This window comes from Monodon monoceros, unplaced genomic scaffold, assembly GCF_005190385.1.
Source record: "Monodon monoceros isolate NGI ecotype Baffin Bay Population unplaced genomic scaffold, NGI_Narwhal_1 Super_Scaffold_16, whole genome shotgun sequence".
In the NCBI taxonomy this organism is placed as follows: Eukaryota; Metazoa; Chordata; class Mammalia; order Artiodactyla; family Monodontidae; genus Monodon; species Monodon monoceros.
This window is the reverse complement of record NW_021703772.1, coordinates 43,585,747-43,608,638: the sequence shown is the minus strand read 5'-3', so window position 1 is coordinate 43,608,638 and position 22,892 is coordinate 43,585,747. Positions and strand designations below refer to the sequence as shown.

At 38.2% G+C, this 22,892-nt stretch overlaps 1 protein-coding gene and 1 long non-coding RNA gene across 4 annotated transcripts in view; one reads left to right on the top strand and one right to left on the bottom strand.

Annotated features, from left to right (window-relative positions):
• Positions 1-432: 432 nt before the first annotated feature.
• The window catches only part of NAB1 (NGFI-A binding protein 1), a 45,285-nt gene continuing 22,825 nt past the window's right edge, over positions 433-22,892 (top strand). The window contains exons 1-3 of one of the 3 annotated variants that reach the window (XM_029225121.1): positions 926-977; positions 1,802-1,905; positions 10,787-11,624. In XM_029225121.1, the coding sequence (XP_029080954.1) occupies positions 10,806-11,624 (819 nt within the window). In that variant the 5' untranslated portion in view covers positions 926-977; positions 1,802-1,905; positions 10,787-10,805. Of the gene's footprint in view, positions 579-834; positions 978-1,801; positions 1,906-10,786; positions 11,625-22,892 lie in introns of those variants that run through there. The other 2 variants (XM_029225119.1, XM_029225120.1) reach the window with 2 other exon arrangements.
• LOC114896774 overlaps positions 4,219-22,892 on the bottom strand; it is a 115,119-nt gene continuing 96,445 nt past the window's right edge. The window contains exons 2-3 of the long non-coding RNA XR_003793918.1: positions 6,692-6,795; positions 4,219-5,324 (exon numbers count right to left, since the gene is read on the bottom strand). This is a non-coding gene — a long non-coding RNA (uncharacterized LOC114896774). The remainder of the gene's footprint in view (positions 5,325-6,691; positions 6,796-22,892) is intronic.

The window sequence follows — 22,892 nt, the reverse complement described above, 5'->3', positions numbered from 1 at the left end:
GATGCCTGGGCCAGCCGGGAGGGGCGCAACTGGCCCACCAGCCTCGAGCCGGCTCGGGCGGGAGCAGAGGCGAGACGGGCGCCCAGATTAGTGGGCTGAGCGTGCTATTTTTTTTTTAAATCAGCCTCCCGGGGGACGTTGGATTTGGCGGGGCGTGCTCTTTGAAACACTATATTGGGAACCTCACACATTTAAAAAAAAAATTTTTTTTTTTAATTGCAAACCTTCCCAGTTCCCTCGGCAGCTGGAGAGCAGGCCCGAGGCGGCGTTCCCTCCCTCCCTCCCGCCACCCCCGTTTTCCTCCTTCCCGCCCCCTCCCCCCGCCGGGAGCAGGATTCGCGGGAGCCGCCCCCTCCCGGGCGCCCACTTGGTTCCTCCCAGCTGCCGAGTGAATGGGCCGCCCTCCGGATTCCGCGGAGGGGGCGGCGGAAAGAGGCCGAGGCCGAGGCCGAGCCCGGGCCCTGGCGGCCGCCGCCCCCGCCCCCGCCCAGCGGCTGCCCACGCCGGGATCTGCGTCACTCGGCCGCGCGTGGGCGGGAGCCAGAGCGGCGAATGTACCAAGAGCGGAATCTCCCAATGTGACAGCGGGCGGGGTGGGGGGGTAGAGGCGGCGGAGGCGGGCGGGGGAGGGGGAGGGGACGGGCAGCGCGCGCGGGGAGGGAAGGGAGGCGGGGAGCAGGGGGGAGGACGCGGCGGGGGAGGTGCCGCCGCCGCCCGCGCCGGGAGGAGCCGCCGCCGCCGCCACCGCCACCGCGGCCGAGCGAGCGCCGTCGGGGCTGGCGGGCGGGAAGGAGTGGCGGGCCCGAGCTGGGGGTGGGGGGAGCAGGGAGAGAGCGCCCACCACCTTTCCTTCCCCCATCGATGGGAGCGGGGGCGACCCGGCCGCAGCAGCCGAATGAGAGCCGGGGGCCGTCACTTCGGAGTTGCTAAGGCGTCCTGGGGGAGAGCGCGCCAAGACCGCTGCAGCCGCTGGCCTAGTACGTACCAACTGGCTGTCCGCCAACTGCGGGATGCGTTCAAGCTCGTGCGACCGCGGGCGAACTTGGAGCGGCGGAGTCTCCGGGCCGCGCCGGCACCTGGGGAGGCGGGCGTCCAGGGCAGCTGGCCCCGCGCGGCCGCCGCCGGAAGGAGAGGGCGGCATTGGGCTCGTGTGGGCGATTCCCGGAGAAATTCGGTGCGCAGGGGCAGCGAGAAGAGGGCGAGCGAGGCAGCGGGGCCGACCTGTGCATTCTCCTCCCAGAAAGCCGGGGGCGCAGCGTCCATTCTCCTGACCCGACTGGGGCCGTCGCGCGGGGCGCGGAACGCGGAGCGGTGGTGGGTTGCGTGGTCTGTGGTGCGCGGTGGGTGCGCGCGCCGGCCCCAGAGTTTTGCAGCCACCTTCCGCAGGGGCAGAATCTTTTTGTTGGTTTGTTTACTTTGTAAGAGTGTTGCACTTAGAGCTTTAATTTTCGTCCTGGGTATCCTCTCCTTTGGAATGTAGTTTTCTTTTGGAAAGCGGAAGGAGAGTTTTGTTTGGAAGTGGCTTACAGAAACTTGGCACTGAGGTGCGATGGAAGCGAGAGACTCGTGCTCGTTAAGGCCGAGTGTGGGATTTGCAAACACATGTGGGACATACAAGCTTTGGATGCAGTAGTCTGTGACCTTATTCATGGAGAAACGTTGCAAGTGCAATCAAATGCTTATGGGCTGCATTGTCAGGGTTCACAAGGCGCAAGATATGAAACGACACTTCGAGTGAGCCTAATTGTTGTAAGATCTTGGGGGAAAGGATAATTGAATTGGAATATATTTGCATTTATAGGTTCCGCAGACCACGTTTTGCAGCAGGTGATCAGGAGGAATCCTTGACTTGCATATACTTAATTCCTTACTACGTGAGATCCGGGAGGCATGGAAAATTTGGGGGTAGATGTCAATTTAAAATTTCCTTCCGAAAGAGTTGATTTGGAGTAACCTGTCACTACCAATTGGTTTGCCAGTGACGTGTCTGCAAACTTAAGGAGTGCAAAGATCAGAGCTGAGAGGGAGATACTCGGATCTTGTTTTAAAATATTTTGGCAGTTTTAATAGATAATATTAGATTGCATAGGAACTGAATTTTAAAAAGATTAGTCACGTAGGAAATGCTAGGCTGTTTTGTTAGAGAAGTGCGCACGCAATGAAATACCTTCTTAGATTTTCACTTTTTTGAAAAATTTCCCCTCTAAAACATACCAGATTATGACACGTCCTGATTTATGTGTGGGTTTTAAGAAGGAATATTGGGAGAAAGGATGCAGAGGATTTACTTTCTCTATTTCGGGTGGGGACTGATATTTTCCAGAAGACCTAAAAAGCTGCCTCTAGTCTAGTCTAAGTGCCAGTAAAAGTGGCTTAGATTCAGGGGATATCCTTTTTTCCTCCATTTTCCAGCATTTGAAACATTTAATATTTTCGTTAAGTTTTAAAAATTATGTTGTCCTTATAGGTATTACCTTGCATGTAAGTGTTCTCTTGAGAGTTTATAAATGTCTGGCAAGGTCAGCCTTCTTTATTCCTGTTTGACTATTAGTTATTGGAAAATCAAGTCTTGAAAGAAAATGTTAAGGAACCATTGGAAGCTTTCTTGTTTTAATTTTACTATTTTTAACATCTTGCACAAAAGTTAATATGCCATCCTGGTGTTGGAAAAATTTCGTTTTCCTTGGCTCTGGTGATTTCCTATTATATGTGAATAAATCAATAATAATAATAAAAACATGGAGGCAGTGTAGATTTTTATTTCATTCTTCCTGCTAATTGTGGATGTAATGAACATGACAGAAATCCTTAGGAATACTATAGCTGATACAAGGAAATTTAGTGAGCTTATATAGCTAATAAATAATTTGATATATCTGGTGAATACATCTTGTCTTGTTTCAGAATTATTAATAAAATTGAATAATCTCAGCTAAATTAATTAAAAAATTTTCTTTTTTGATGACTAGTAAATATCCATTGCCCTGTAGAAAAGTTAATATATTTTCATTCTCCTTGTTGCTATTTGGAGAATCAGTTAAAGTATTAGATATTTTCTTTTAATCACATATTAAGAGCATATTGATTTATTATTAAAGATTTTGGGTGTTTGTACCATGGCTGCTTTGAAAGAAATTATAATGTATGACAAAGTGGGGGAGACCTTTGAAGAATTTATTGCATGAACTTTAAAAATTTAAAGTAAAAGATGGTTGCATGGAAACAGAAGTATGTCAGGTTTTTGTGTCTGTTGATCTAGACTCTGTCCTAAGACTTGGGGTTCATCTATTCCATTATGGTAAGTCAGGTTGTTTTTGTTGGTGCTATTCATGTGCATTATTGGAAATAAAAGCTTTGTACAATTTACCTTTAAGTGTGAAGCTGTATTCTGGATACTACAGAAGCATGATATATTTTATGTTACTTTCATGGAAATGACCATTTTTTAATATGTTTTGAACAGGTTAAGATCTTGCTTGTATAATCATCTTGTGTACGCATATTTCATGTGGAGTTTATTAAAAATAATAAGGAATAAATAATGCCCACTTAAGCATAATACAAGGTTCCTAGCCCCTTTGCTTTGGATTTAGTTTTATTTTAACTGCTTCGTTCATTCTTTTTAGTAGAATGAAAAACAGTACAGTTTTTATATTAAATGCAAATTTCCTTTTTGATCTGACATTTTCAACAACTAGTGCAGTAGTAGAATATACTCCCTTAAACTTAACAATGGAACAAGTGGGAAATTAGAGAAGTTGATTTTGGGGGAAAAAGTAGCAATCCTCGTCAGAATTCTCACAGCTAAAACATACCATTAAGCTTTCAAATAGTTTTGTCATTTCTCAATACATTGTATTTAGAGAGTTGCACCTTAACTTGTACAGTATGTTAATTTAATAATTTTTAAAGATAAATTTCCGGGAAAAAAATAAAATTTATATGTACTGTGTGCATACTACATGCTCAAATGGCACTTAATGTATGTTGAATAATTTGACTGTTAGTTGATTGAAGAATTTCCATCCATATTATATGAAATACTAGTGTTTACCTGTTGGTATCACAGCTAAGTTAATGCATAGTTATTGTTTAATTGCAAAATAAATCTGATTTTTTTCTAACTTTGATAAATTTAGGGTTATACACTGAAACTTTAATTAAAATTTTGAGGTTTATAAGAAATTTTTTCCAGCTTCATTCAGAATTCAGAAAAAATCAGTAGGAGAGAACATTTTAAGTTTCCTAAATTACTGTTAATTCATTAGAAGCTATATGTTTAATTCATAGCTATTATAGTAATAAGATCCAAAAATATCTTGACTTAAGATATATCCCTGCATGCTTATTAATAAATATGCCTAGTTAAATTGTTTGGTACTTAAAACACATACACAGGAGTGAGGACCTGGGTCGACCTGCTATCTTAAATAACCCATCATGTAACTAAACTACATTTAATTATTTTAGGTTGAGTTCTAGGACTGGGACAAAAATGAGAAGAATTCACTTCCTAGGCTTAAGGCTTATCCTTCCCTAAGCCAAATTCTGGCTTGTTATAAACCTTTCCAGTCTCAACCTGTAGTGTACCCATTGTACCCTTTCCCCAGGCTCCTATACCTTCAGGCTACATTCTCCCAACCTTGGCAATACTTCCGAGGCTTTAAATGCGGTCACTCGCCTCAGATTTCCTATCTCCTTCCTTGCCATTTCCCATCTCTAGCTTTCATTCCCTTAGCGTGTACTAAATCTCATCTAGGTGTTAGAGGAAAACAGTCTGGTGGAACTAATTCACCTTAATCTGTAAGTGACTCATGAGCTAACGCTTCCCAAGTTTTTTCACATTTTTTTAGAAGTCTGTTAAGAGGTTGCTGTTAACTTAGATAATTTTAAAGTAAAAATTTCAGGCTGTGTTGGGAGGCAGGAATTTACAGTCCTCTGCATAAATAAGTCAGATTTTACTAGGATTTTGCCCTTGGTTTCTCCCCACTCCTGGCAGAGTCTCTCTTCTTTGGAATGCCGTGGACTTCATAAAAGTGTGTGTATACATATATATTTCCTGCATCACGAAGAGGAGGATTCAAGTGTAGTGTTCATGAATGCATTTGAGTCTAATGATCATTTATAGGATTGATGTTTATTAGGGGATAACATTTTAATTCGTCGAAACCAAGAGGAAAGAGACCTGGGATCTCTCGTGCCTGAAATTGACTTAAAAGGCTGCTTTTGGGGCTGGGCTAACATGATGTCTGTTGTCGCCGCAACCACGTGTGTTCCTGTAAAGGGAGAGCATCCGGCCATCTTATGGGAATCCACCACACAGGCTATAAAAAAGGGGAAGTATCGAGGATGAGAGAATGAAAAAGATTGTAGGTAAAGTAGCAGGATGTGCTTTTGTTAGATTGGACCCTAATTTACACAGAGGTTATTCCTTTTGGAATATAAAAGGAGGCTGCTGATCAGATTCTGACTCAAACGTTGGGTTTCATTCAACAGAAGCCTTTATAGAGATGTTGTTCTACCTTGAATGCTTTGCTGGGAGTAGAAGGGGATAAAAGATGAATGAGAACTAGTCCCTACCATCAAGGAGCCTGTAGCCTAAGGTAACCTGTTCTACAGGACCATGGCAGTCTGCTTCTCTGTTCCATGGCTCCTTATGTATTGAAGATAACATTTGGCATAGCATTTATCAGAGTGGTTAAGTGTGTGTTTACTCGTCGGTATCCTGATTCTTAACAGTTTCTCTGTGAAGAACCATTTGAGGAAAGTCCAGTGTTTGGCACAAGCATAGGGGCAGGTTAAGGACCACAGAGGAGGCTGGACAGGTCTGGGATGCCTATATGAGTAGTTTGGATTTTTTCCTCCATGAAGTGGGGAGATTTGCATAGGTGAGTAAAGAGCCACACCTGTACTTTAGGAAGATAAAGTTGGCATTGCAGTATGGGAAGTATTGAAGGTGAGGTAGCTGTTTTCAAAGTTGGGGCAAGAAGCAAGGGGAAAATTAGAATTAGGTGCTTTTGAGGCAGAGAAAGAAAAAGGGTGGTGATGTGGCCTAAGGACATGTAGATTGGAGGAAGGAAGAAGAAAACAAAAACATGAACAGATAAAGAAAATATGGTATATACATGCAATGGAATATTACTCAGCCATAAAAAAGAATGAAATTCTGCTATTTGCAACAACATGGATGGAATTGGAGGGTATTTTGCTAAGTGAAATAAGTCAGAGAAAGACAAATACTGTATAATATCACTTATATGTGGAATCTTAAAAATAAAACTAGTGAATATGACAAAAAAGAAACAGACTCACAGATACAGAACAAACAAGTAATTACCAGTGGGGAGGGGGAAGGGGATTAAGAGGTACAAACTACTATGTATAAAATAAATAAGCTACAAGGATATATTGTACAGCACAGGAAATATAGCCAATATTTTATAATGACTATAAATGGAATATGACCTTTAAAAATTGTGAATCATTATGTTGTACACCTGAAACTTACATAATATTGTACATCAACTATACCTCAATAAAAATTAGAAAAAAAAAGGAATCTCTACTTTTATTAATCCAGGAAACTGGAAGAGTAGTGGTGCAACTAAGAGAAATGAGAGTTGGGAAGAGTAGATTTGGGAATCTGGAAGAAGGGAGGAAAATGAGATAACATACTTGCTTTTGGACTTACCAAATTTGAGATGTTTGACAATCTCCACATGGTAGTTGAAATGCTGAATTATCAGAAAAAGTTTGGGTTCTCAAACTTTTTGGGTATGAAGATCACTTTTTAAACTAAAAAAAAAAACAAGTACTCATTAATTTTGCTTAGTGTTTGTTGATATAATGGCAACAACTGTGAATTCAGTTACACTTTTAAATGAGTTTGTATTAAATCACAAAGTATTTATTTACTTTTATTTGCAAAGTAGATGTATATGTGTGAGACAGTGCTTGGTGTATGTTTGGATTTGAGAACACTTTGCAGGAACTCCACGAACCACTGGTCCAAGCTACAGATAGCAGTTTGGAGGTCAGTCTGCTATAGGTGATATTGAAGCCTGGGAGTGGACGAGATCATCATGGGAGAATATGGAAAGACAGTAGAAATGGGATCTAATATAAAACTTTGGAAAATTCCTGCACTTACAATAGAGTAAGGGAAGGCAACATAATATAGCAAAAAGTCAGGTGAAGAGTGTTTCAAGGAGTAATGTCAAGCTGCAGAGAGGTTAAAGAGAAAAGCTGGTGATCACTCAGGAGTTCCTCGAGAGTTTTGATCGAGGAGTCAGGACAGAAGGCAGGCTGAAGCTTCTTGGAACAGATTGAGGCAGGTTTGAAGGAATAGTTCTTCTTTTCCCCTGTGACCATTAAAGACTCTGCCTTACTCTAAATCCCCACGTCCCAGCTTGGAGAAAGTCAGAGAAGCTTTGTTTCCCATATTCATATTAAGTGCTGTGTTGTGGTTCGAGGACAAAGCTGGAGTTGACCAGTCAAGTTTTCTGAGCCAAACCAGCTCCTTATTTCACTTAGCATAGTTTAAATCTGGCAGACGACTGATCCTACCCCATAAGGAGCCAAAGTGAGTTTGTTTTTAAAAGGTTCAGGAACAAATCATTACCATTTAAAATAGATCATGGAATAACAAACAACAACAAATGGCCTTAAATGAGTCCATTGTTTAATTCCTCTTCCTCTGGAACTGACCAGGCTGAGGAACATTTAAGCTGGTGCAAGTGGAGGTTTGCTGTATATAGGCCCTTGGTTTAGCTTTTGAGTGAAGTTAGAAAATGGGTAACTGGTTTCTCTTAATTGTGGAATTTATAAAAAGGTCACACTCAGCATGACTGTTCCAGCATCTCTTGAACAGGCCAGGTAACTGGCGTTTGCAGCTGAGTAGATTTACTCTACTCGCAGCTTCCTATATTATATAGCATTGTGTTAGGATCCTTTCATGTTTACTTTAGATTGGACAGATGAAGTTTTCTTTTGATTTATTTGACCTGCATGTCGAAACACGAATAGATACAGGGTTTGTAAAAACAGAAAATCTCATAAAAATTTTCTTTTAAATCAAATCAAGTTAATGTATGAAGTGGTGGTGGTTTAAATTATCCCTACAGGCTTTGTAGGAAACTGAAACATTCTCTTAAAGCAAAAAGCTTAGGGAGAAAACTCCTTTCCCAGCAGTAAGTGTGGGCCTTTAGAAAGCCTCCTGGGAGTCTAAATAGTTCACTTATTTATCTTTCATCTGGTGTCTTGACTTTGGAAATGTACACTGGGTCCTATCAGTCCTTATGGGGATATTATAATCATAACTACTTTCTTACCGGAACATGAGGGATTTCTCTTAGGAACTAGTGGGTTTCCTTTCTTTCTGGGTAAAGATGAGAAAGGATAAAAGTTGAAAATTAATATTTTCTAAAATCTTTGGCTTAGAAGAATAAAACCTAAGTTTGGGTTTTTAGTTCTCCTTTAGTTTCCCTTTTACATTTGTCCATCATATATTCTTTGTTCTCTTACTGCTCATAAAAAGATTCAAGAAATCTGTTCTAGATTTTCTCATGTAATTTTTACTTTATTCCATAATTTGGGGGAGTATATATGGTGAGATAATTGATGACACCATAAATCTTGCAAGGTTACAGTCCTCTTATAAAAATGATTTTGTGTGTGTATGTGCATACATATATTTATGCGTGTGTATAGATATTTTTTTGTGTGTATACTATTGAGTTGAAAGCCCGTGGAGCTATTGCATTAGGTGTATGAAGGGAAAGTAGGTTTCCTTTCCTCTACCTCAGACACTTTCTAGAAACCCTTCCATTTGGTATAATGTTGTTCAATACAGACTTTAACTTGTGTCTGTAACTCCCAAGAGCTTGTTTTTGTGGGTTAGTGTCCAGCTGGATGATAGATTCTCTCCCCAAAAAGTCTCCCCTGGAGTGGGAGGACAAAGCAGATCCTCCTATGGGTGATTCAGAAGATGCAGGAATGTTTTTTCCAGAGAACTGAGGTGGCATGAACATGACGGTGGTCTCAAAACCTGTAGGAGTTCATGGTGCCCAGAGAGTGTACTAAATAGGGATCCTCTAGTGTAGTTTGCCAAATTTGCCAACTCATGAGAGTCTGCTGAGATGCAACCCAAGGACCTAGGAAATTTTTTCAGAAGCACCCCACATGATTTCTTGGCTGTCAGCAGACGTTTAGTGGGCTCAGATGCAGTCTTTTTAAATGTATCTTGGGAAGTCATCAGGTCACCTGGCAATGCCCTTATAAAATAAAGAACCATAAAATTTGAGGAGGTCAGTAATTGATTAGAGCAGATTGTGGATGACACAGAGGTTCCAGGAGATGGGGGCTTCCCAGGAGTCAGTCCTTAGGTGGTAGGGAAATGCATTCTCCTTGGATGGGATGACTGAAACTGGAATTCTGGGTAGAATTCTGGTTGATGGCATAAAGCAGAAGTCCCAAATGTGGTGATCTGGTGTTCCTAATATTCCTCTGCTTGTCTTATTTCCCAGTTAACAATTGCTCCTTACTTTCTGAGTTGAGAGTAGAGCTTTCACTTTCCTTTGGTGTATGTATTCTTTTGGCCTACTATAATTTTTGCCCTTAGAGGGCTATAGGGTCCTTTTAATCCTAAAGGTGCATTGATTACAAGTTTGTTTCTCTTAAATGAAGTACTTGCCCAACTCCTCTTTGCCTGTGGAAGGTCTCCAGGCAACTGTGAATAACTTTTAAAGGCTGCTAAGAGGTCAAGCAGTGCTTTGCTGGGTCTTGTTCTGTCTCTTTAAAGGCAGACTTCTCTGCCTCGCTTGAGCTCTAAAAGTATTGGTTCCTTGTCTCTGTCTTAGGCTCTCTGCTGCTTCTTTGGAGGGATCTTCCACCCTCCTTGGCTTCATCCTCTGTCTCTAACCCTGAGACGCACTTAGGCTCCAGTCTGTTATTTTGCACACAGGACAGTTCTACTTAAGCATTGTACCTTGTGCCATGTTCAAGTGCCATGTGTTTGAAAGGGAATTCCATCATCCCTGATTTTCTGTATCCCCAATGCCTGTTGCAGTTCTAGACATTTCCTCTCCTTTTCATCACTTACATCTAAGTGATCACCAAGTCTTGTCTGAATTTTTCCTGCCTCTTTTTTTCTCAGTTCCTAAGTATACCACCTTCTATCTTATCAACTCCAGTTCATACTGAAATCTCTCATCCTCTGCCTGCCAGACTAATCTTGCTACTTTTTTTTTATAAAATGGGAATTAACTCTACCTATCTCACAGGGCTGTTGTGAGGATTAGACATAATATAAAGTGTTTGTCATACAGTGTGACACGAAATAAGTATTCAGTGCATGGTAGCATAGTATACTTCTTACCCCCTTCTGAATTTGATTATCCTTCACTTTGCCTCTGTGTCCACACCATGGAAGCAGCAAAGTGAATAGTCAAAAATATGGGATATAGAGCCCTGTGAGCCTTGGTTTGAGTCCCTAGACTTCTGCTTAGCTATTTGTGAGATCTCAGGCAAATTACTTATCTTCTTTGAGCCTTTATAATTTTTTCTTTAAAATGGAAACTATTACTGAATATTGACCATTAAGGTTGATAGGAGAGTAAAATAAGATAACTTAGGCATAGAGAGAATGCTTCCTTAACAGTCAGTTGCTATGCAAATGCTGCTTGTTTTTTATTCTTCCCATACTGAACTCTTAAATCCTATAGTGTCTAACAAATAGGCTTAAGAAGTTTGGAGCAAGTGTGATGAGTATTTCCTCTTCTTTTTGCAGGTTAAGCCCATCCACAGTAATGGCCGCGGCCCTACCCAGGACCCTGGGGGAGTTGCAGCTGTACAGAATATTACAAAAAGCCAATCTGCTTTCTTATTTTGATGCCTTTATCCAACAAGGTGGTGATGATGTCCAGCAACTCTGTGAAGCTGGAGAAGAGGAATTCTTGGAAATCATGGCACTCGTGGGCATGGCTAGCAAGCCCCTTCATGTTAGGAGGCTACAGAAGGCTTTGAGAGACTGGGTTACAAACCCTGGCCTTTTCAATCAGCCGCTGACGTCCCTGCCTGTCAGTAGCATACCCATCTATAAATTACCAGAGGGATCACCAACCTGGCTGGGAATATCCTGCAGCAGTTATGAAAGGAACAGCAATGCCCGGGAACCTCATTTAAAAATCCCCAAGTGTGCTGCCACCACCTGTGTGCAGAGCTTGGGACAGGGGAAATCAGACGTGGTGGGGAGCTTAGCGCTGCAGAGTATCAGTGAGTCCCGACTCTGGCAAGGCCACCATGCCACTGAGAGCGAGCACAGCCTCTCCCCAGCTGACCTTGGCTCTCCAGCTTCCCCAAAAGAAAGTAGCGAGGCGCTGGATGCTGCTGCCGCGCTCTCTGTAGCAGAGTGTGTGGAACGAATGGCCCCCACGCTGCCGAAAAGTGACTTAAACGAAGTGAAAGAGCTGCTAAAAACCAACAAGAAGTTGGCCAAAATGATTGGTCACATCTTTGAGATGAGTGATGATGATCCACACAAAGAGGAGGAAATTCGAAAATATAGTGCAATATATGGCAGATTTGACTCCAAGAGAAAGGATGGGAAACATCTCACGCTTCATGAGGTAAAAAGCCCACATTTTTCTTTGTGCATATGTGGTGTGTTGTGTCTCTTAGAGATTAATTTGGTAATAGTTTGCAGCTAAGGAGATACATTACCTGAAAGCAGTATTAAAGACATTTAGGTTTAGCAAAATGTAACTCTTTAGTGAAAATAGACCATATCTATTGTGTGTGTTAGGGTATTTTTGTGTTGAATTCAAACATGTTGAGCTTTGGAACTACAGTGTAGGGTGACTTTTAGAAAAATATCAGAATTTAAGCAGTGAGAGCATAAAGTCTTTGCATGTACAAGTACAAGGCAGTTTGTCTTTTAATTAAGAAATAAAATGAGATTTTAAGTAGAACAAAAATCATTTTTGTAGACGTTTTTTAGAAAAAAAATTTGTAAACAATAACCACAACTTAAAAGTGATTTTCAGCTAGCATAGAAAACAAAATTATTTTAGATGAATGTTAGAAGAATTATTATAGCTTTGAATATTGTTTTGGTTTGACATTTGGCATTAAAAATTCTCATTTTATTTTTGTAGCACTCTATCCAGAAATACTTTGCTTAAGCAGAAGAATGCATATACGTATGTGTCTTTCTCATTTACTCCCTTTTTCTTGTCTATCTGGCCAACACATCATATTTAAGACTCAAGCATCTGTAAGACCTTAAGACTCAAGCATAAGCTTAAGTCTTTTTTGATATGTTTTCCCCCAAGTGACCTTTCCTTTCCATTTTTATCCCTGTATAATATACACTTCTGTCACAGTAACTTCAGCACTTTATTGTACTTATATATATACTGGTCTATCCCTCACAGTATACTTTGGGATTCTTCAAGGCAGAGATAATGTCTCATTCATTTTTATATTCTCAGAATCTAATGTACCCAATAAATGCTTGAAAAATAAATGCATTTCAAAAGTTAAAAAACGATTTCATAGCTAAAATTTATAGCCATTTATCCGCTAGAAGAAAGAAACTCTCCTTGAAAAAAATGTTCAGTTGAATGCAGTATTTCACGTTAGAAACATTAGATCTTTCCCCCCCAGACTTATACTTTAACACAAAAAAATATTATATATTTATTGAAAAAGTATTCAATCATTACAAAAGGATATGAAGTAATTGAATCTGTAAACATTCAGATTCTTTTCTTTACCTATACAAATGTGGGATCATATTTTGTACACTCTTCCTCCAAATTCTTTTTTTTAAACTTAACAATATACTCAAAGTACAGTGTACTATTAGATATATTTTTTAAGTGATTACATATAGAGCTACCTTATTCATTTATGGGTTATATTTCACAATATGAATGTGCTGTTATTTATCTTAACCATTCACTTTTTGATGTCACTTAAGTTGTTTCCATTTTTAAAATTTTATATATGGTAGGTCGTGAACATTACACATATATATCTTTACAGACTTGTGCATGTTTTCCTATAGAATAGAGTCCCAACATGTAAAATTATGGGATCAAAGAATAAGTAGATTTAATATTTTAGTAGATACTGCTAAATTGCCTTCTAAAAAAGCTGCAGCAGTTTACATTTTCACTATCGTTGTATGCAAGTGTCCATTTTTCCACTCTCTTGCATTTATCATTTTTAATCTTCGTCAGTCTAAGAGATGAAAAAATTATCATTGCTCAAATTAACTTTCCTTAGTGAGTATGAGTATCTTTTCTTATGTTTAACAGACATACAATTTTATATTCATATCCTTTGTTTTAATGTTGGAGTTGTTTGGTTGTTTTGTCTAACCTTTAAAATATTGGTAAGAACTTTTTATATTTTAAAGATATTAACCTTTGTCTTATGTTGTAAACATTTTCCCAGATTATCATTTGTCCTTTGACCTTTCAGACTGGTTGCCATGTGGAAGTTTAATTTTATATAGTAATATTCATTGATCTTGTCCTGTGTGATTTCATTTGTCTAATTCTCTATTCCTTCACCAGTATAGAGTTAGATTAATTACTGTAGCTAAATAATGTATTTTAATATATGGAAAGGCAAGTGCCCCTTCTATAGTACTGTTCTGCAGCCTCTGTCTTTTTAGGTAATCTTACACATTTCTCCTTCCAAATGAAATTTTTAATGCATTTGTCAAATTTCCCCAAAATTTCTGTTGGTGTTTTGATTAGAAATGCCTTAAAGGTATAGATTAATTTGGGAAAAAATGATATATTTACAATAATGAAAACTCCCGTACAGTAATATAGTATATGTGTTTACTTAGATCTTTTATATTCCTCAGTAATTTCTTAGTTCTTTATTCATAGGTTTTGCACATGTCTTGTTAGGTCAAATACTGTGTATTATATATGTATATTAAATGTCTGTATCATAAACATACATTTATTTTGCATATATATACAAGTATATAATATATAAAAGTGTATAATCGTAAATGAAATTTTTTCCTGCTTTTTAAAATTACTATCACTGGCCGATTTTTGTATATTAATCTTGTTTTCAGCAATTTCACCATCTGATATTTTAAAATAAACTATTTTAGGGCTTCCCTGGTGGCGCAGTGGTTGAGAGTCCGCCTGCCGATGCAGGGGACACGGGTTCGTGCCCCGGTCCGGGAAGATCCCACATGCTGCGGAGCGGCTGGGCCCGTGAGCCATGGCCACTGAGCCTGCGCGTCCGGAGCCTGTGCTCCGCAACGGGAGAGGCCGCAACAGTGAGAGGCCCGTGTACCGCAAGAAACAAAAACAAAAAAAAACACAAAATAAATTATTTTAGATATGAATGGATACTGGTGCTTAATATCAGAAGTGGTTAGCAAAATTAGTCACAGGGGATTCTGTGATTTGATCTATTTTGGGCATATCCTTTTGTAATTGTTATATATTGTTGCCATACAATAATGGTCTCACAAGAACTTGTGAGTAGATCTAGAAAATACAGGTAGCATTATAATTTGGATACACTTTGACACTTTCATTACCTATGAACCAATAGAGAAATCTACTACAAGGTCATCAGTAATAGGAAACAAAGGGCAAAACATGTTGGCGGTTTTAGGTTCATGCTATAATCCAGTTTTCATATAATTTTTAAAACAGAGCAGATGAAACACAGTCAAGGGCCTGTCTTTTTATTAAAGCAAAAGTATGTTAAAGAGATGACTTTAATAAAGCCTATCAACCTCACTTAAAAAATCCCAACCTACTTTAAAAAAATCCAAAGTGAATTATTTCACACTTTGCTTTTGCTAAGGGGCCCTTTGCTTCTTTGGATAAATAGGCACAGGTGGTATTTACGTAATGAGACCATTGTGGGTTTCCCAAAATAAGGGAACAGTCAAAATGAATGCCAGCGGCTGAGATGTGGGGTTGGGGGTTTTGGAAAGTGTGGCTTGTGAAGCTTAATTTAGACCACTTATTATTTGTAACTCAAGTATGTGAGTCTGGTCTAATAATATAGTTTAGGATAGAAGTTTATGAATCAGGACACTTGCTTCAAACTAGTAACCATTCAAGAGTTTGGTGGAAATCACAAAATCCTGAGGGAATTAAAAGAAAGAAGGTACTGTCAAGTGTACCTTTTAGGTACACTTGTGATAATTTCACATTTTTTCATTTGACTGTTTACAATGAGAGAAAGATTTTTGAGTTTTTCCAAATTCCTAAGATTAAAGAATGTTACTAATTTGTCCTCAGTTTCTAAATAAGGAAATATGTGACTTATTCTTAATTCACTTTTGGTAGTATTTCTGAGAGTTTTCTTCATATAAACACTGAACACTCACTCTCTTTCAAGACGTATAAGTAGGCCACGAGCAGATGAAAATCAGGAAGTTACCTATACCTGAAAAAATTTTTTCAACTCACAAGCATATAAAATTCTTATTCTTTTTTTTTTTTTTGCGGTACGTGGGCCTCTCACTGTTGTGGTCTCTCCCGTTGCGGAGCACAGGCTCCAGACGCGCAGGCTCCGCGGCCATGGCTCACGGGCCCAGCCGCTCCACGACATGTGGGATCTTCCCGGACCAGGGCACGAACCTGCGTCCCCTGCATCGTCAGGCGGACTCTCAACCACTGTGCCACCAGGGAAGCCCTCTTATTCTTATATGCATTTTTATACTTGTTTCCAAGTATACATTGTAAATATATAATTCTTTACATTTTACAGTAAAGAATTGTAGAATGAATCATCGTTATACACACTGTTTTTAAGCTAGAGAATCAGTGATGGTCTTAGGACATGGCTAGGTATGGCCTGGCCATAGGAGTCAGACCGTGAAGATGGTGTGAGGGGCTGAGGCCTAGTTACTGGTGTGGGACAGGTGCTAAGGGACAAACCCAGAAGCAGTACTAGAAGGAAGTCCAGGCAGGCAGAGTTCCGTCTGTCCAAAGGTGTGTTGGCAGAGTATTTGGTAAACTAGTTAAGCAGTATGCATCAAATCTTAAAGAAATGAATGGATAAAGAGAGAGAAACTGAAAGTTGAGAATAGCAAGGCCGTGGAGAATGTAGGGGCTTGTAATATTCAGAAATAAAAGCACATAGACAAGTCGGCATTATATCAATAGAATAATTGTCAGCAGATAGCAACGTCCAGCTGAAGAGCTCTGGAAATCAAAGATAGGAAGGGGAAGAAGAGGAGAATGTGGAGTTAGTGGGTAAGTTGTAGACCTAGTGGAAATGCTACAGGAACTGGAGTGCTAAGCAGGTTACTAACATAAGGACCTAGGCCCACAGAATACATGGTGATGCCAAGTTTAGGTCAGTTACCACTGTAGTGTTGAGAAGGCAAGGCTGAGTGTTTCAGAGAAGCCCAACAGTCTTAGTTCTGAGAGAGGGGGAATGCCAAATCTGGGAACCTCTTAGACCTGAATATATTACTAGTGAGTTATGATGCTGAATTCCGAACTCTCAGCTTGAGTGGATCAATTTCAACGTCTAATACTTGAAAAGAAATGTTGGACATTCCCTTTTGATCATTTAAAAAAGTGGATTATAGGACTATTAGGGTAGTCTTTCTTCTTGAGTCACTTTTGATAAGTCACATTTTTCTGAGAATTTGTCTATTTCATCTAAGTTTTCAAACATATTGGCATAAAGTCATTTATCGTTTTTAAGACCTAATATTGTTTGTACATTTGTCTCTTTTTCCCTGATCAGTCTTGCCAGAGGTTTGTCAACTATATTAATCTTTTCAGGGATCTGCAAACTAGAGCCTGTGAGCAAAATCTAGCCCACCTCCGGATTTTGCACATAAACTTTTATTGGAATACAGCCATGCCTATTTGTTTATGTATTATCTATGGCTACTTTTGAGCTATGATGTAGCATTGGGTAGTTGTAACACAGACTGGCCTATAAAGCCTAAAATATTTACTGTCTGACCTTTTACAGAAAAGTTTTCCAGCTTCTTTTTGAGGAAGCACTTTTGGCTTAATTGATGTTTTTAGTTGTGCTGTGTTTGTGTTTACATCTACTTTCTTACAGTTTATTTTATTGTTCTAACTTATATTTCGTCCTGAGTTCATTAATGTTCAGCTGTTCTCCTTTCCTCATGTAAGGAGTGAAGGCCATAAATTCTCACTATGTATTGAATTAGCATATTCCCAAAGTTTTGATATGTGGTTATTTTATTATTTTTTAATTCTGATTATTTCTCTTTTTATTTATGACTTCTTTTCTAATCCATGAGCTATTAAGAAGTTTTTTTCATTTCCTAATATGAGGGGGTTTTTCCTTTATTCTTTTTCCCAGTGATTTCTAACTGAATTACATTGTGGTCAGAGAACATGGTTTGTATGATGCCAGCCCTTTAAAATTTGTTGAGATATGAGTTATGGCCCAGTATGTGGTCAGTGTTTTTAATGTGCTTCTACAGTTGTTGGTAGAGTGTTCTGTATATGTCTGTTTTAACAAGCTTATTAACTCTGTTTTTCAAACCTTCTATAGACTGTTTTTTTTTTTTTTTTTTTGTCTGCTTGCTCTATCAGTAGCTAAGAGTTGTGTGTTAAAATCACCTACTCTGATTGTGGAGTTGTCTATTTCTCTATGTATTATGCAGCAACCTTATTAATCTTTAATAATGCATTTAGTTTTAAAAAACTTTTTTGTTTGATATTAATATAAGTACATATGCTTTCTTCTTGTTAGTAATTTCTTGTTACTTATTTTTTCCATCCTTTTACTTTTAGTCTTTCTGAATCCATGTTTTAGATACATCTCTTGTAAATACCAATAATTGGATTTTTAAAAAATTCTCTTACATTCCTTGTCTTTTAACTGCAACATTTGGTCCATTTACATTTATTATAATGACTGATGTTTTGAATTTATTTCCTTTATTTTATTTTGTATTTCTTCCCTTCCTCCTCTTTATATCTCAGATTTACCATCTGCAATTAGTGTCCTTTAGCCTGAAGTGCATTATGTAGAATTTTCTTAATGAAGGCCTACTGATAGCAAACTCTGTCCTTCCTCACCCCATTGGAAAATATCTTTATTTTGCCCTCATTCTTAATTGCTACTTATTCTGGGTATCAAATTCTATATTGTCAGTTATTTTCTGTTAGTAATTGAAGATATCATTTCCTTGGCCTTCAGCTTTCATTGTTGTGTTTAGAAGCCAGTGGTTATCTGACTATTGTCTGCTTTTGAAATCTTCTGTTTTACCGTGCCCCAATTTCTTCTCTCCTTCTGACTTCTCAATTTTTCTTAGTCATTTTTACTATATTACTCTTTAGTCATATTTTCAACTCCTTTTATTTCTTTAAATGAAATCTTTGAGGGTCTGTTTCTGCTGTCTGTTGTTTCTGCTGGTTTTTACTTTTGGTTCCTTGTTTCTTTGGATGTTTTATGATTTCTGTCTATGAACTCATATTTCTTGGAACTGTGGAAATGTTTTGAGGCCTAGGAAGAAAATGGATTCTCCTAGAGGCTGTTTTTGCTTCTACCAGGCACCTGTACTCTGCACATAACAACTCTGGGACCCTATGAAAATTAATTCTCAGGCTGTTTAGTGTGAATTAGGGCTGAAAATCCATGTGAAGAGCTGATTTGGGGTTATGAAATCTCAGGAGAGTATCTTCTGTTCTCTCCCATTTTGTAACAAGGTTAAAGACAGGTAATTCTCCTTGCATTCTCCTGTGGGGTATGGGTATATTTCTAATTCTGTCTTGCATCAGGCTGTAGTACTTTCGTATTGTTTTTCGTAGACTCCTCAGCCTCACCTTTGATGGATACTCGGCTTTTCCTGTTATTCTCTTCCCACACTCACCAGCCCAATGAGGGTGTAAAGATTGAAGTTCATCTGGTTTAGCAACTGTCCTCAACTTACTCCTTTGAGATACTGTCTTCATTCATTTTGGCCTGAATCATTCTTACTGTCTTGCTGGCTTATTGATGCATTTAAGATATTTTTTCCTTCTATTTTAGCCAACATTTTTCCTGTGAGAAATGTGAGAGGGGCCGGTCACGGTACCTAGCCCTCCCTGTGCTAGAAATGAAAGTCTTGATTGCCTTTAGAGCCTCCCTATCACACATCCCTATCACACAGCATTCATGTAGTATTTTTATGCTAACACTTACTTGAAACTTAATTGAAAGTCACAATCATTTGATTGTTAAAGATTATAACTACCAGTAGAGAAAGTTTTAAAATCTAGTTAAAAATAATAGAAAGCTAACTTTAAGAAATCTTTTACATGAAGATATGAATGGAATTTTGGTATTTTTAGCCATGAAAGGAGGAAGTGGAGGAAGTAAGTAAACCAATGAGAGAGAATATCTTATTTTATACTTTTAACAAAATTAGAAACTTAAAACTTTTAAAAAGCTAGCTTGGTGCTGCAGTGAATGATTACTGGTTTTGGAGTATTTGTATCATTTTTCTATTTAAAATATATCATAATAGTTATTGATTTAATTATTAGCAACTGGGAGCGTGAAATCGAGAAGATACAGAAAATACATTTTTGAGGGGAAAGCTTGATGAATCAGCTTCATGTTACAACTTGGGGTGAGCTATAATTATTTCTCCAGCCTCAGTTTTTCTACCAGAAGGCTCTCTGAGGGCCTGGAGAGTTCAGTATAGTTTTTCGGTCTGTTGGAGCCTGAATTCAGTAACAAAGATTGTGTTATGTTTTTTTTTCTTGGTTTCTGGTAGGATGATGGAAGGAATCCTAGAATATTGTTTTATTTTCTGCAGTTTTGAATGAGCTGGTACCTCTGAATGTTGTCAATTAAAATATCTTACTGACAATCAGAATTTCTCCATACTAATTTAGATTTATGAGTACAAAAGAGAAACAGCTACATAAAAAGCAACTTGAGAAGGATCTTTCAAGGTCATTGTAGCTACTGCTAAGCTGAAATTGAAGTTAATTTATTTAGGAGATTATTCTTTGAAGTATGTTTTACTTTTAACTCCTGTAACATTGTGCCTGTCAAAAGCACTTAGGGAAGAAATTGATCTACTGAGGATTCTTTAGGAGGAGGGGAGAAAGCTGAAAATAAATTCCTCCTATTATGTTTTTATATTCAGTTATGGGTTTAAAATAAGAAGCCTGGGCTTATTGTAACCTTGCTGCCAGTAGCCACATTACAAGCATATTGGTGATATTGCAGGTTTGGTTCCAAACCGCCACAATAAAGTGAGACACACAAATTTTTTTTGGTTTCCCAGTGCATATAAAAGTTATATTTACACTATACTGTAGTGTATTGTGTGCAGCAGCATTATGTCTAAAAAAAATGTACATACCTTAATTAAAAAATATTTTATTGCTAAAAAATGCTAACCATCATCTGATAACACAGGGTTGCCACAGACCTTCAATTTGTAAAAAAATTAGTATCTGCAAAGTGCAATAAAGCAAAGCACAATAAAATGAGGTATGCCTGTATTTGAGAATAAGCCAGTGTAACCTACAGTTGGAAATCTGGGGAGGAGGATATTAGATACCTATATCATACCATATACTGCATACCATAACACATTCTAGATGGAGTAAATATGTGGAAAAAAATAAAACCATTAGACTAGATTATAGGAGAACATTTATATGTATTAGGGTAAGAAGGGAGCTTCTGTGCATAGCACTCAAGACAAAACTATAGGGCTAATGACAAACTATGAAAAAATAAAAAAACAAAACCACTACATATGAAGAGTTAATGCTCTTCATACATAACGAATTCCTTAAGTCTCTATGAAACAAAATAGTGCAATAGAAGAAACAGGCAGCTACCATGAGCAAGCAGATTTTAAAATAAGTCAAAAACATAAAAATTTCAGTGTTATAGCCAAAGAAATGCAAATTATAACCAAAAGTCATTGAAAATACATCAGATTGGTAAAGCTTTTAGATAACAGCCAGTGTTGGTCAAGATTCTGGGAAATGAACTCTTCATATAATTGTTGGTAGCATTAAGATTTGAAACAATTTTTTTGGAGAGTAATTTGATGAAATATGTAAATCTCTTAAAATTTAGTATATTCTGTGACCAAGAAGTTTCTTTGTACTAATTTATTCCAAGTAAATAACTGAATATGTGTGTAAAGATGCACAAAGAATGCTCTTTGCAGCTTTCTTTGTAGTACATGAAAAATGAGGGTAATGTCCAGAGTGAGGTTGATTTAAATAATATATTGCTATTTTCTACAATGTAATATTATATGTCTAGGTAGTAAAAATTACATTGTACAGGATATTTAAATTCATTCATCAGTCAATCAGTGTTTATTAAGCTTACTAACCATGCCAGATACTGATGTAAAGAAGCCAAGTCTCTGCCTTAATATAAGAAAAAGTAAAAAATGCAGCATACGTAAGTGAAGGAAAGGAAGTTACACATCTACATTCACATGTATATATGTACACAGAGAAATATTGGAATAATATGAATTAAAATATTAATAGTCATTCTGGATGGAAGGACTGCATGCTGCATTCATTTTCTTTTGCTTCTCTGTATTTTCAAAAATTTTAAATAAGAAAAACTGTGAATAAAGTGGGATAACTGGGTAGGGAGAAAGGTAAATGCCTGATTCTTTGTCAAAGGAAAACGAGAACTAATACTAACAACAACTTTGTGCCAGCTGTCTTCTCACTTACTTCTTGTTACAGTCCTTGGAGGTAGTGATATTATCCCATTTTGCCTCTGAGAAAATTGAGGCTCTGAGAAGTTTTTACATGTCCAAAATCACACAGCTGGTAAGTGATGGAGCAAGACTCGTCCTAGGTCTCTCTGCCATCACATCCCATCAGTTTGCCGTCAATCATGCCTGGAATGAGTATGTTTCTTGCTTTTTAAAAAAGCCTGATATACCTCTTGGCAGTTCCTTACTTACATCTATTTAAGTTGACAAAATTATGTGAAAAACATTTTGTAGTCTAGTAAACAAATTATAGATTTTCAGTTTAGGATAACCTTTGATATTTTAAATTTTAGTACAGGTGTTTGGTCAACTAGCAACTCTATATTGGCAATATTTAGCACTTAGATGAAAGAGTTGAATTAGATGAATCTTAGAGATTTAGTGACTCCAAGACCTTGATTTTCCATTATAACCCTCATTTGTGATAATGCTTTTACTGATTTTATAAATACTTAACTAAAATAGTTTTTTATTTCTTCCTAAGAATTTTCATGTCAGTTCACCTTAAAAAAAATATCTGGGGCTTCCCTGGTGGCGCAGTGGTTGAGAGTCCGCCTGCCGATGCAGGGGACATGGGTTCGTGCCCCGGTCCGGGAAGATCCCACATGCCGCGGAGCGGCTGGGCCCGTGAGCCATGGCCGCAGAGCCTGTGTGTCCGGAGCCTGTGCTCCACAACGAGAGAGGCCACAACAGTGAGAGGCCTGTGTACCGCAAAAAAAAAAAAAAAAAAAAAAATCTGTAAGACTATGTATACTCACTTGTAGTTAAGGAAATATTATCAGCATATCATAAAATCATATCCCTTGGTTTCTCATAAGCAAAATAAGATGCAGAACATTTTTTAACTTTTTATTTTGCTTATTTTCTATAAACTCTCCTACTTAAACAAAAATAAATAAAGCATATAAATAAATAAAACCAAGATGACTATTTTGATTAGTTCAAGTTCTGAGAGGTGTAGATAACTTGATTTGCTTCTGAAATTAGGCAGTAGGGCTAATTAGGAGTAAAGGCTAACCTGATTTTCATAAATTATGATTTCATTATATAATGATGTGACTTCTTATATTCTTAAGTGAAACATTTTCTGTATTGATGAAATAAAAATGTTTATAATTTTTAAAACTTTGTTTTGAACATG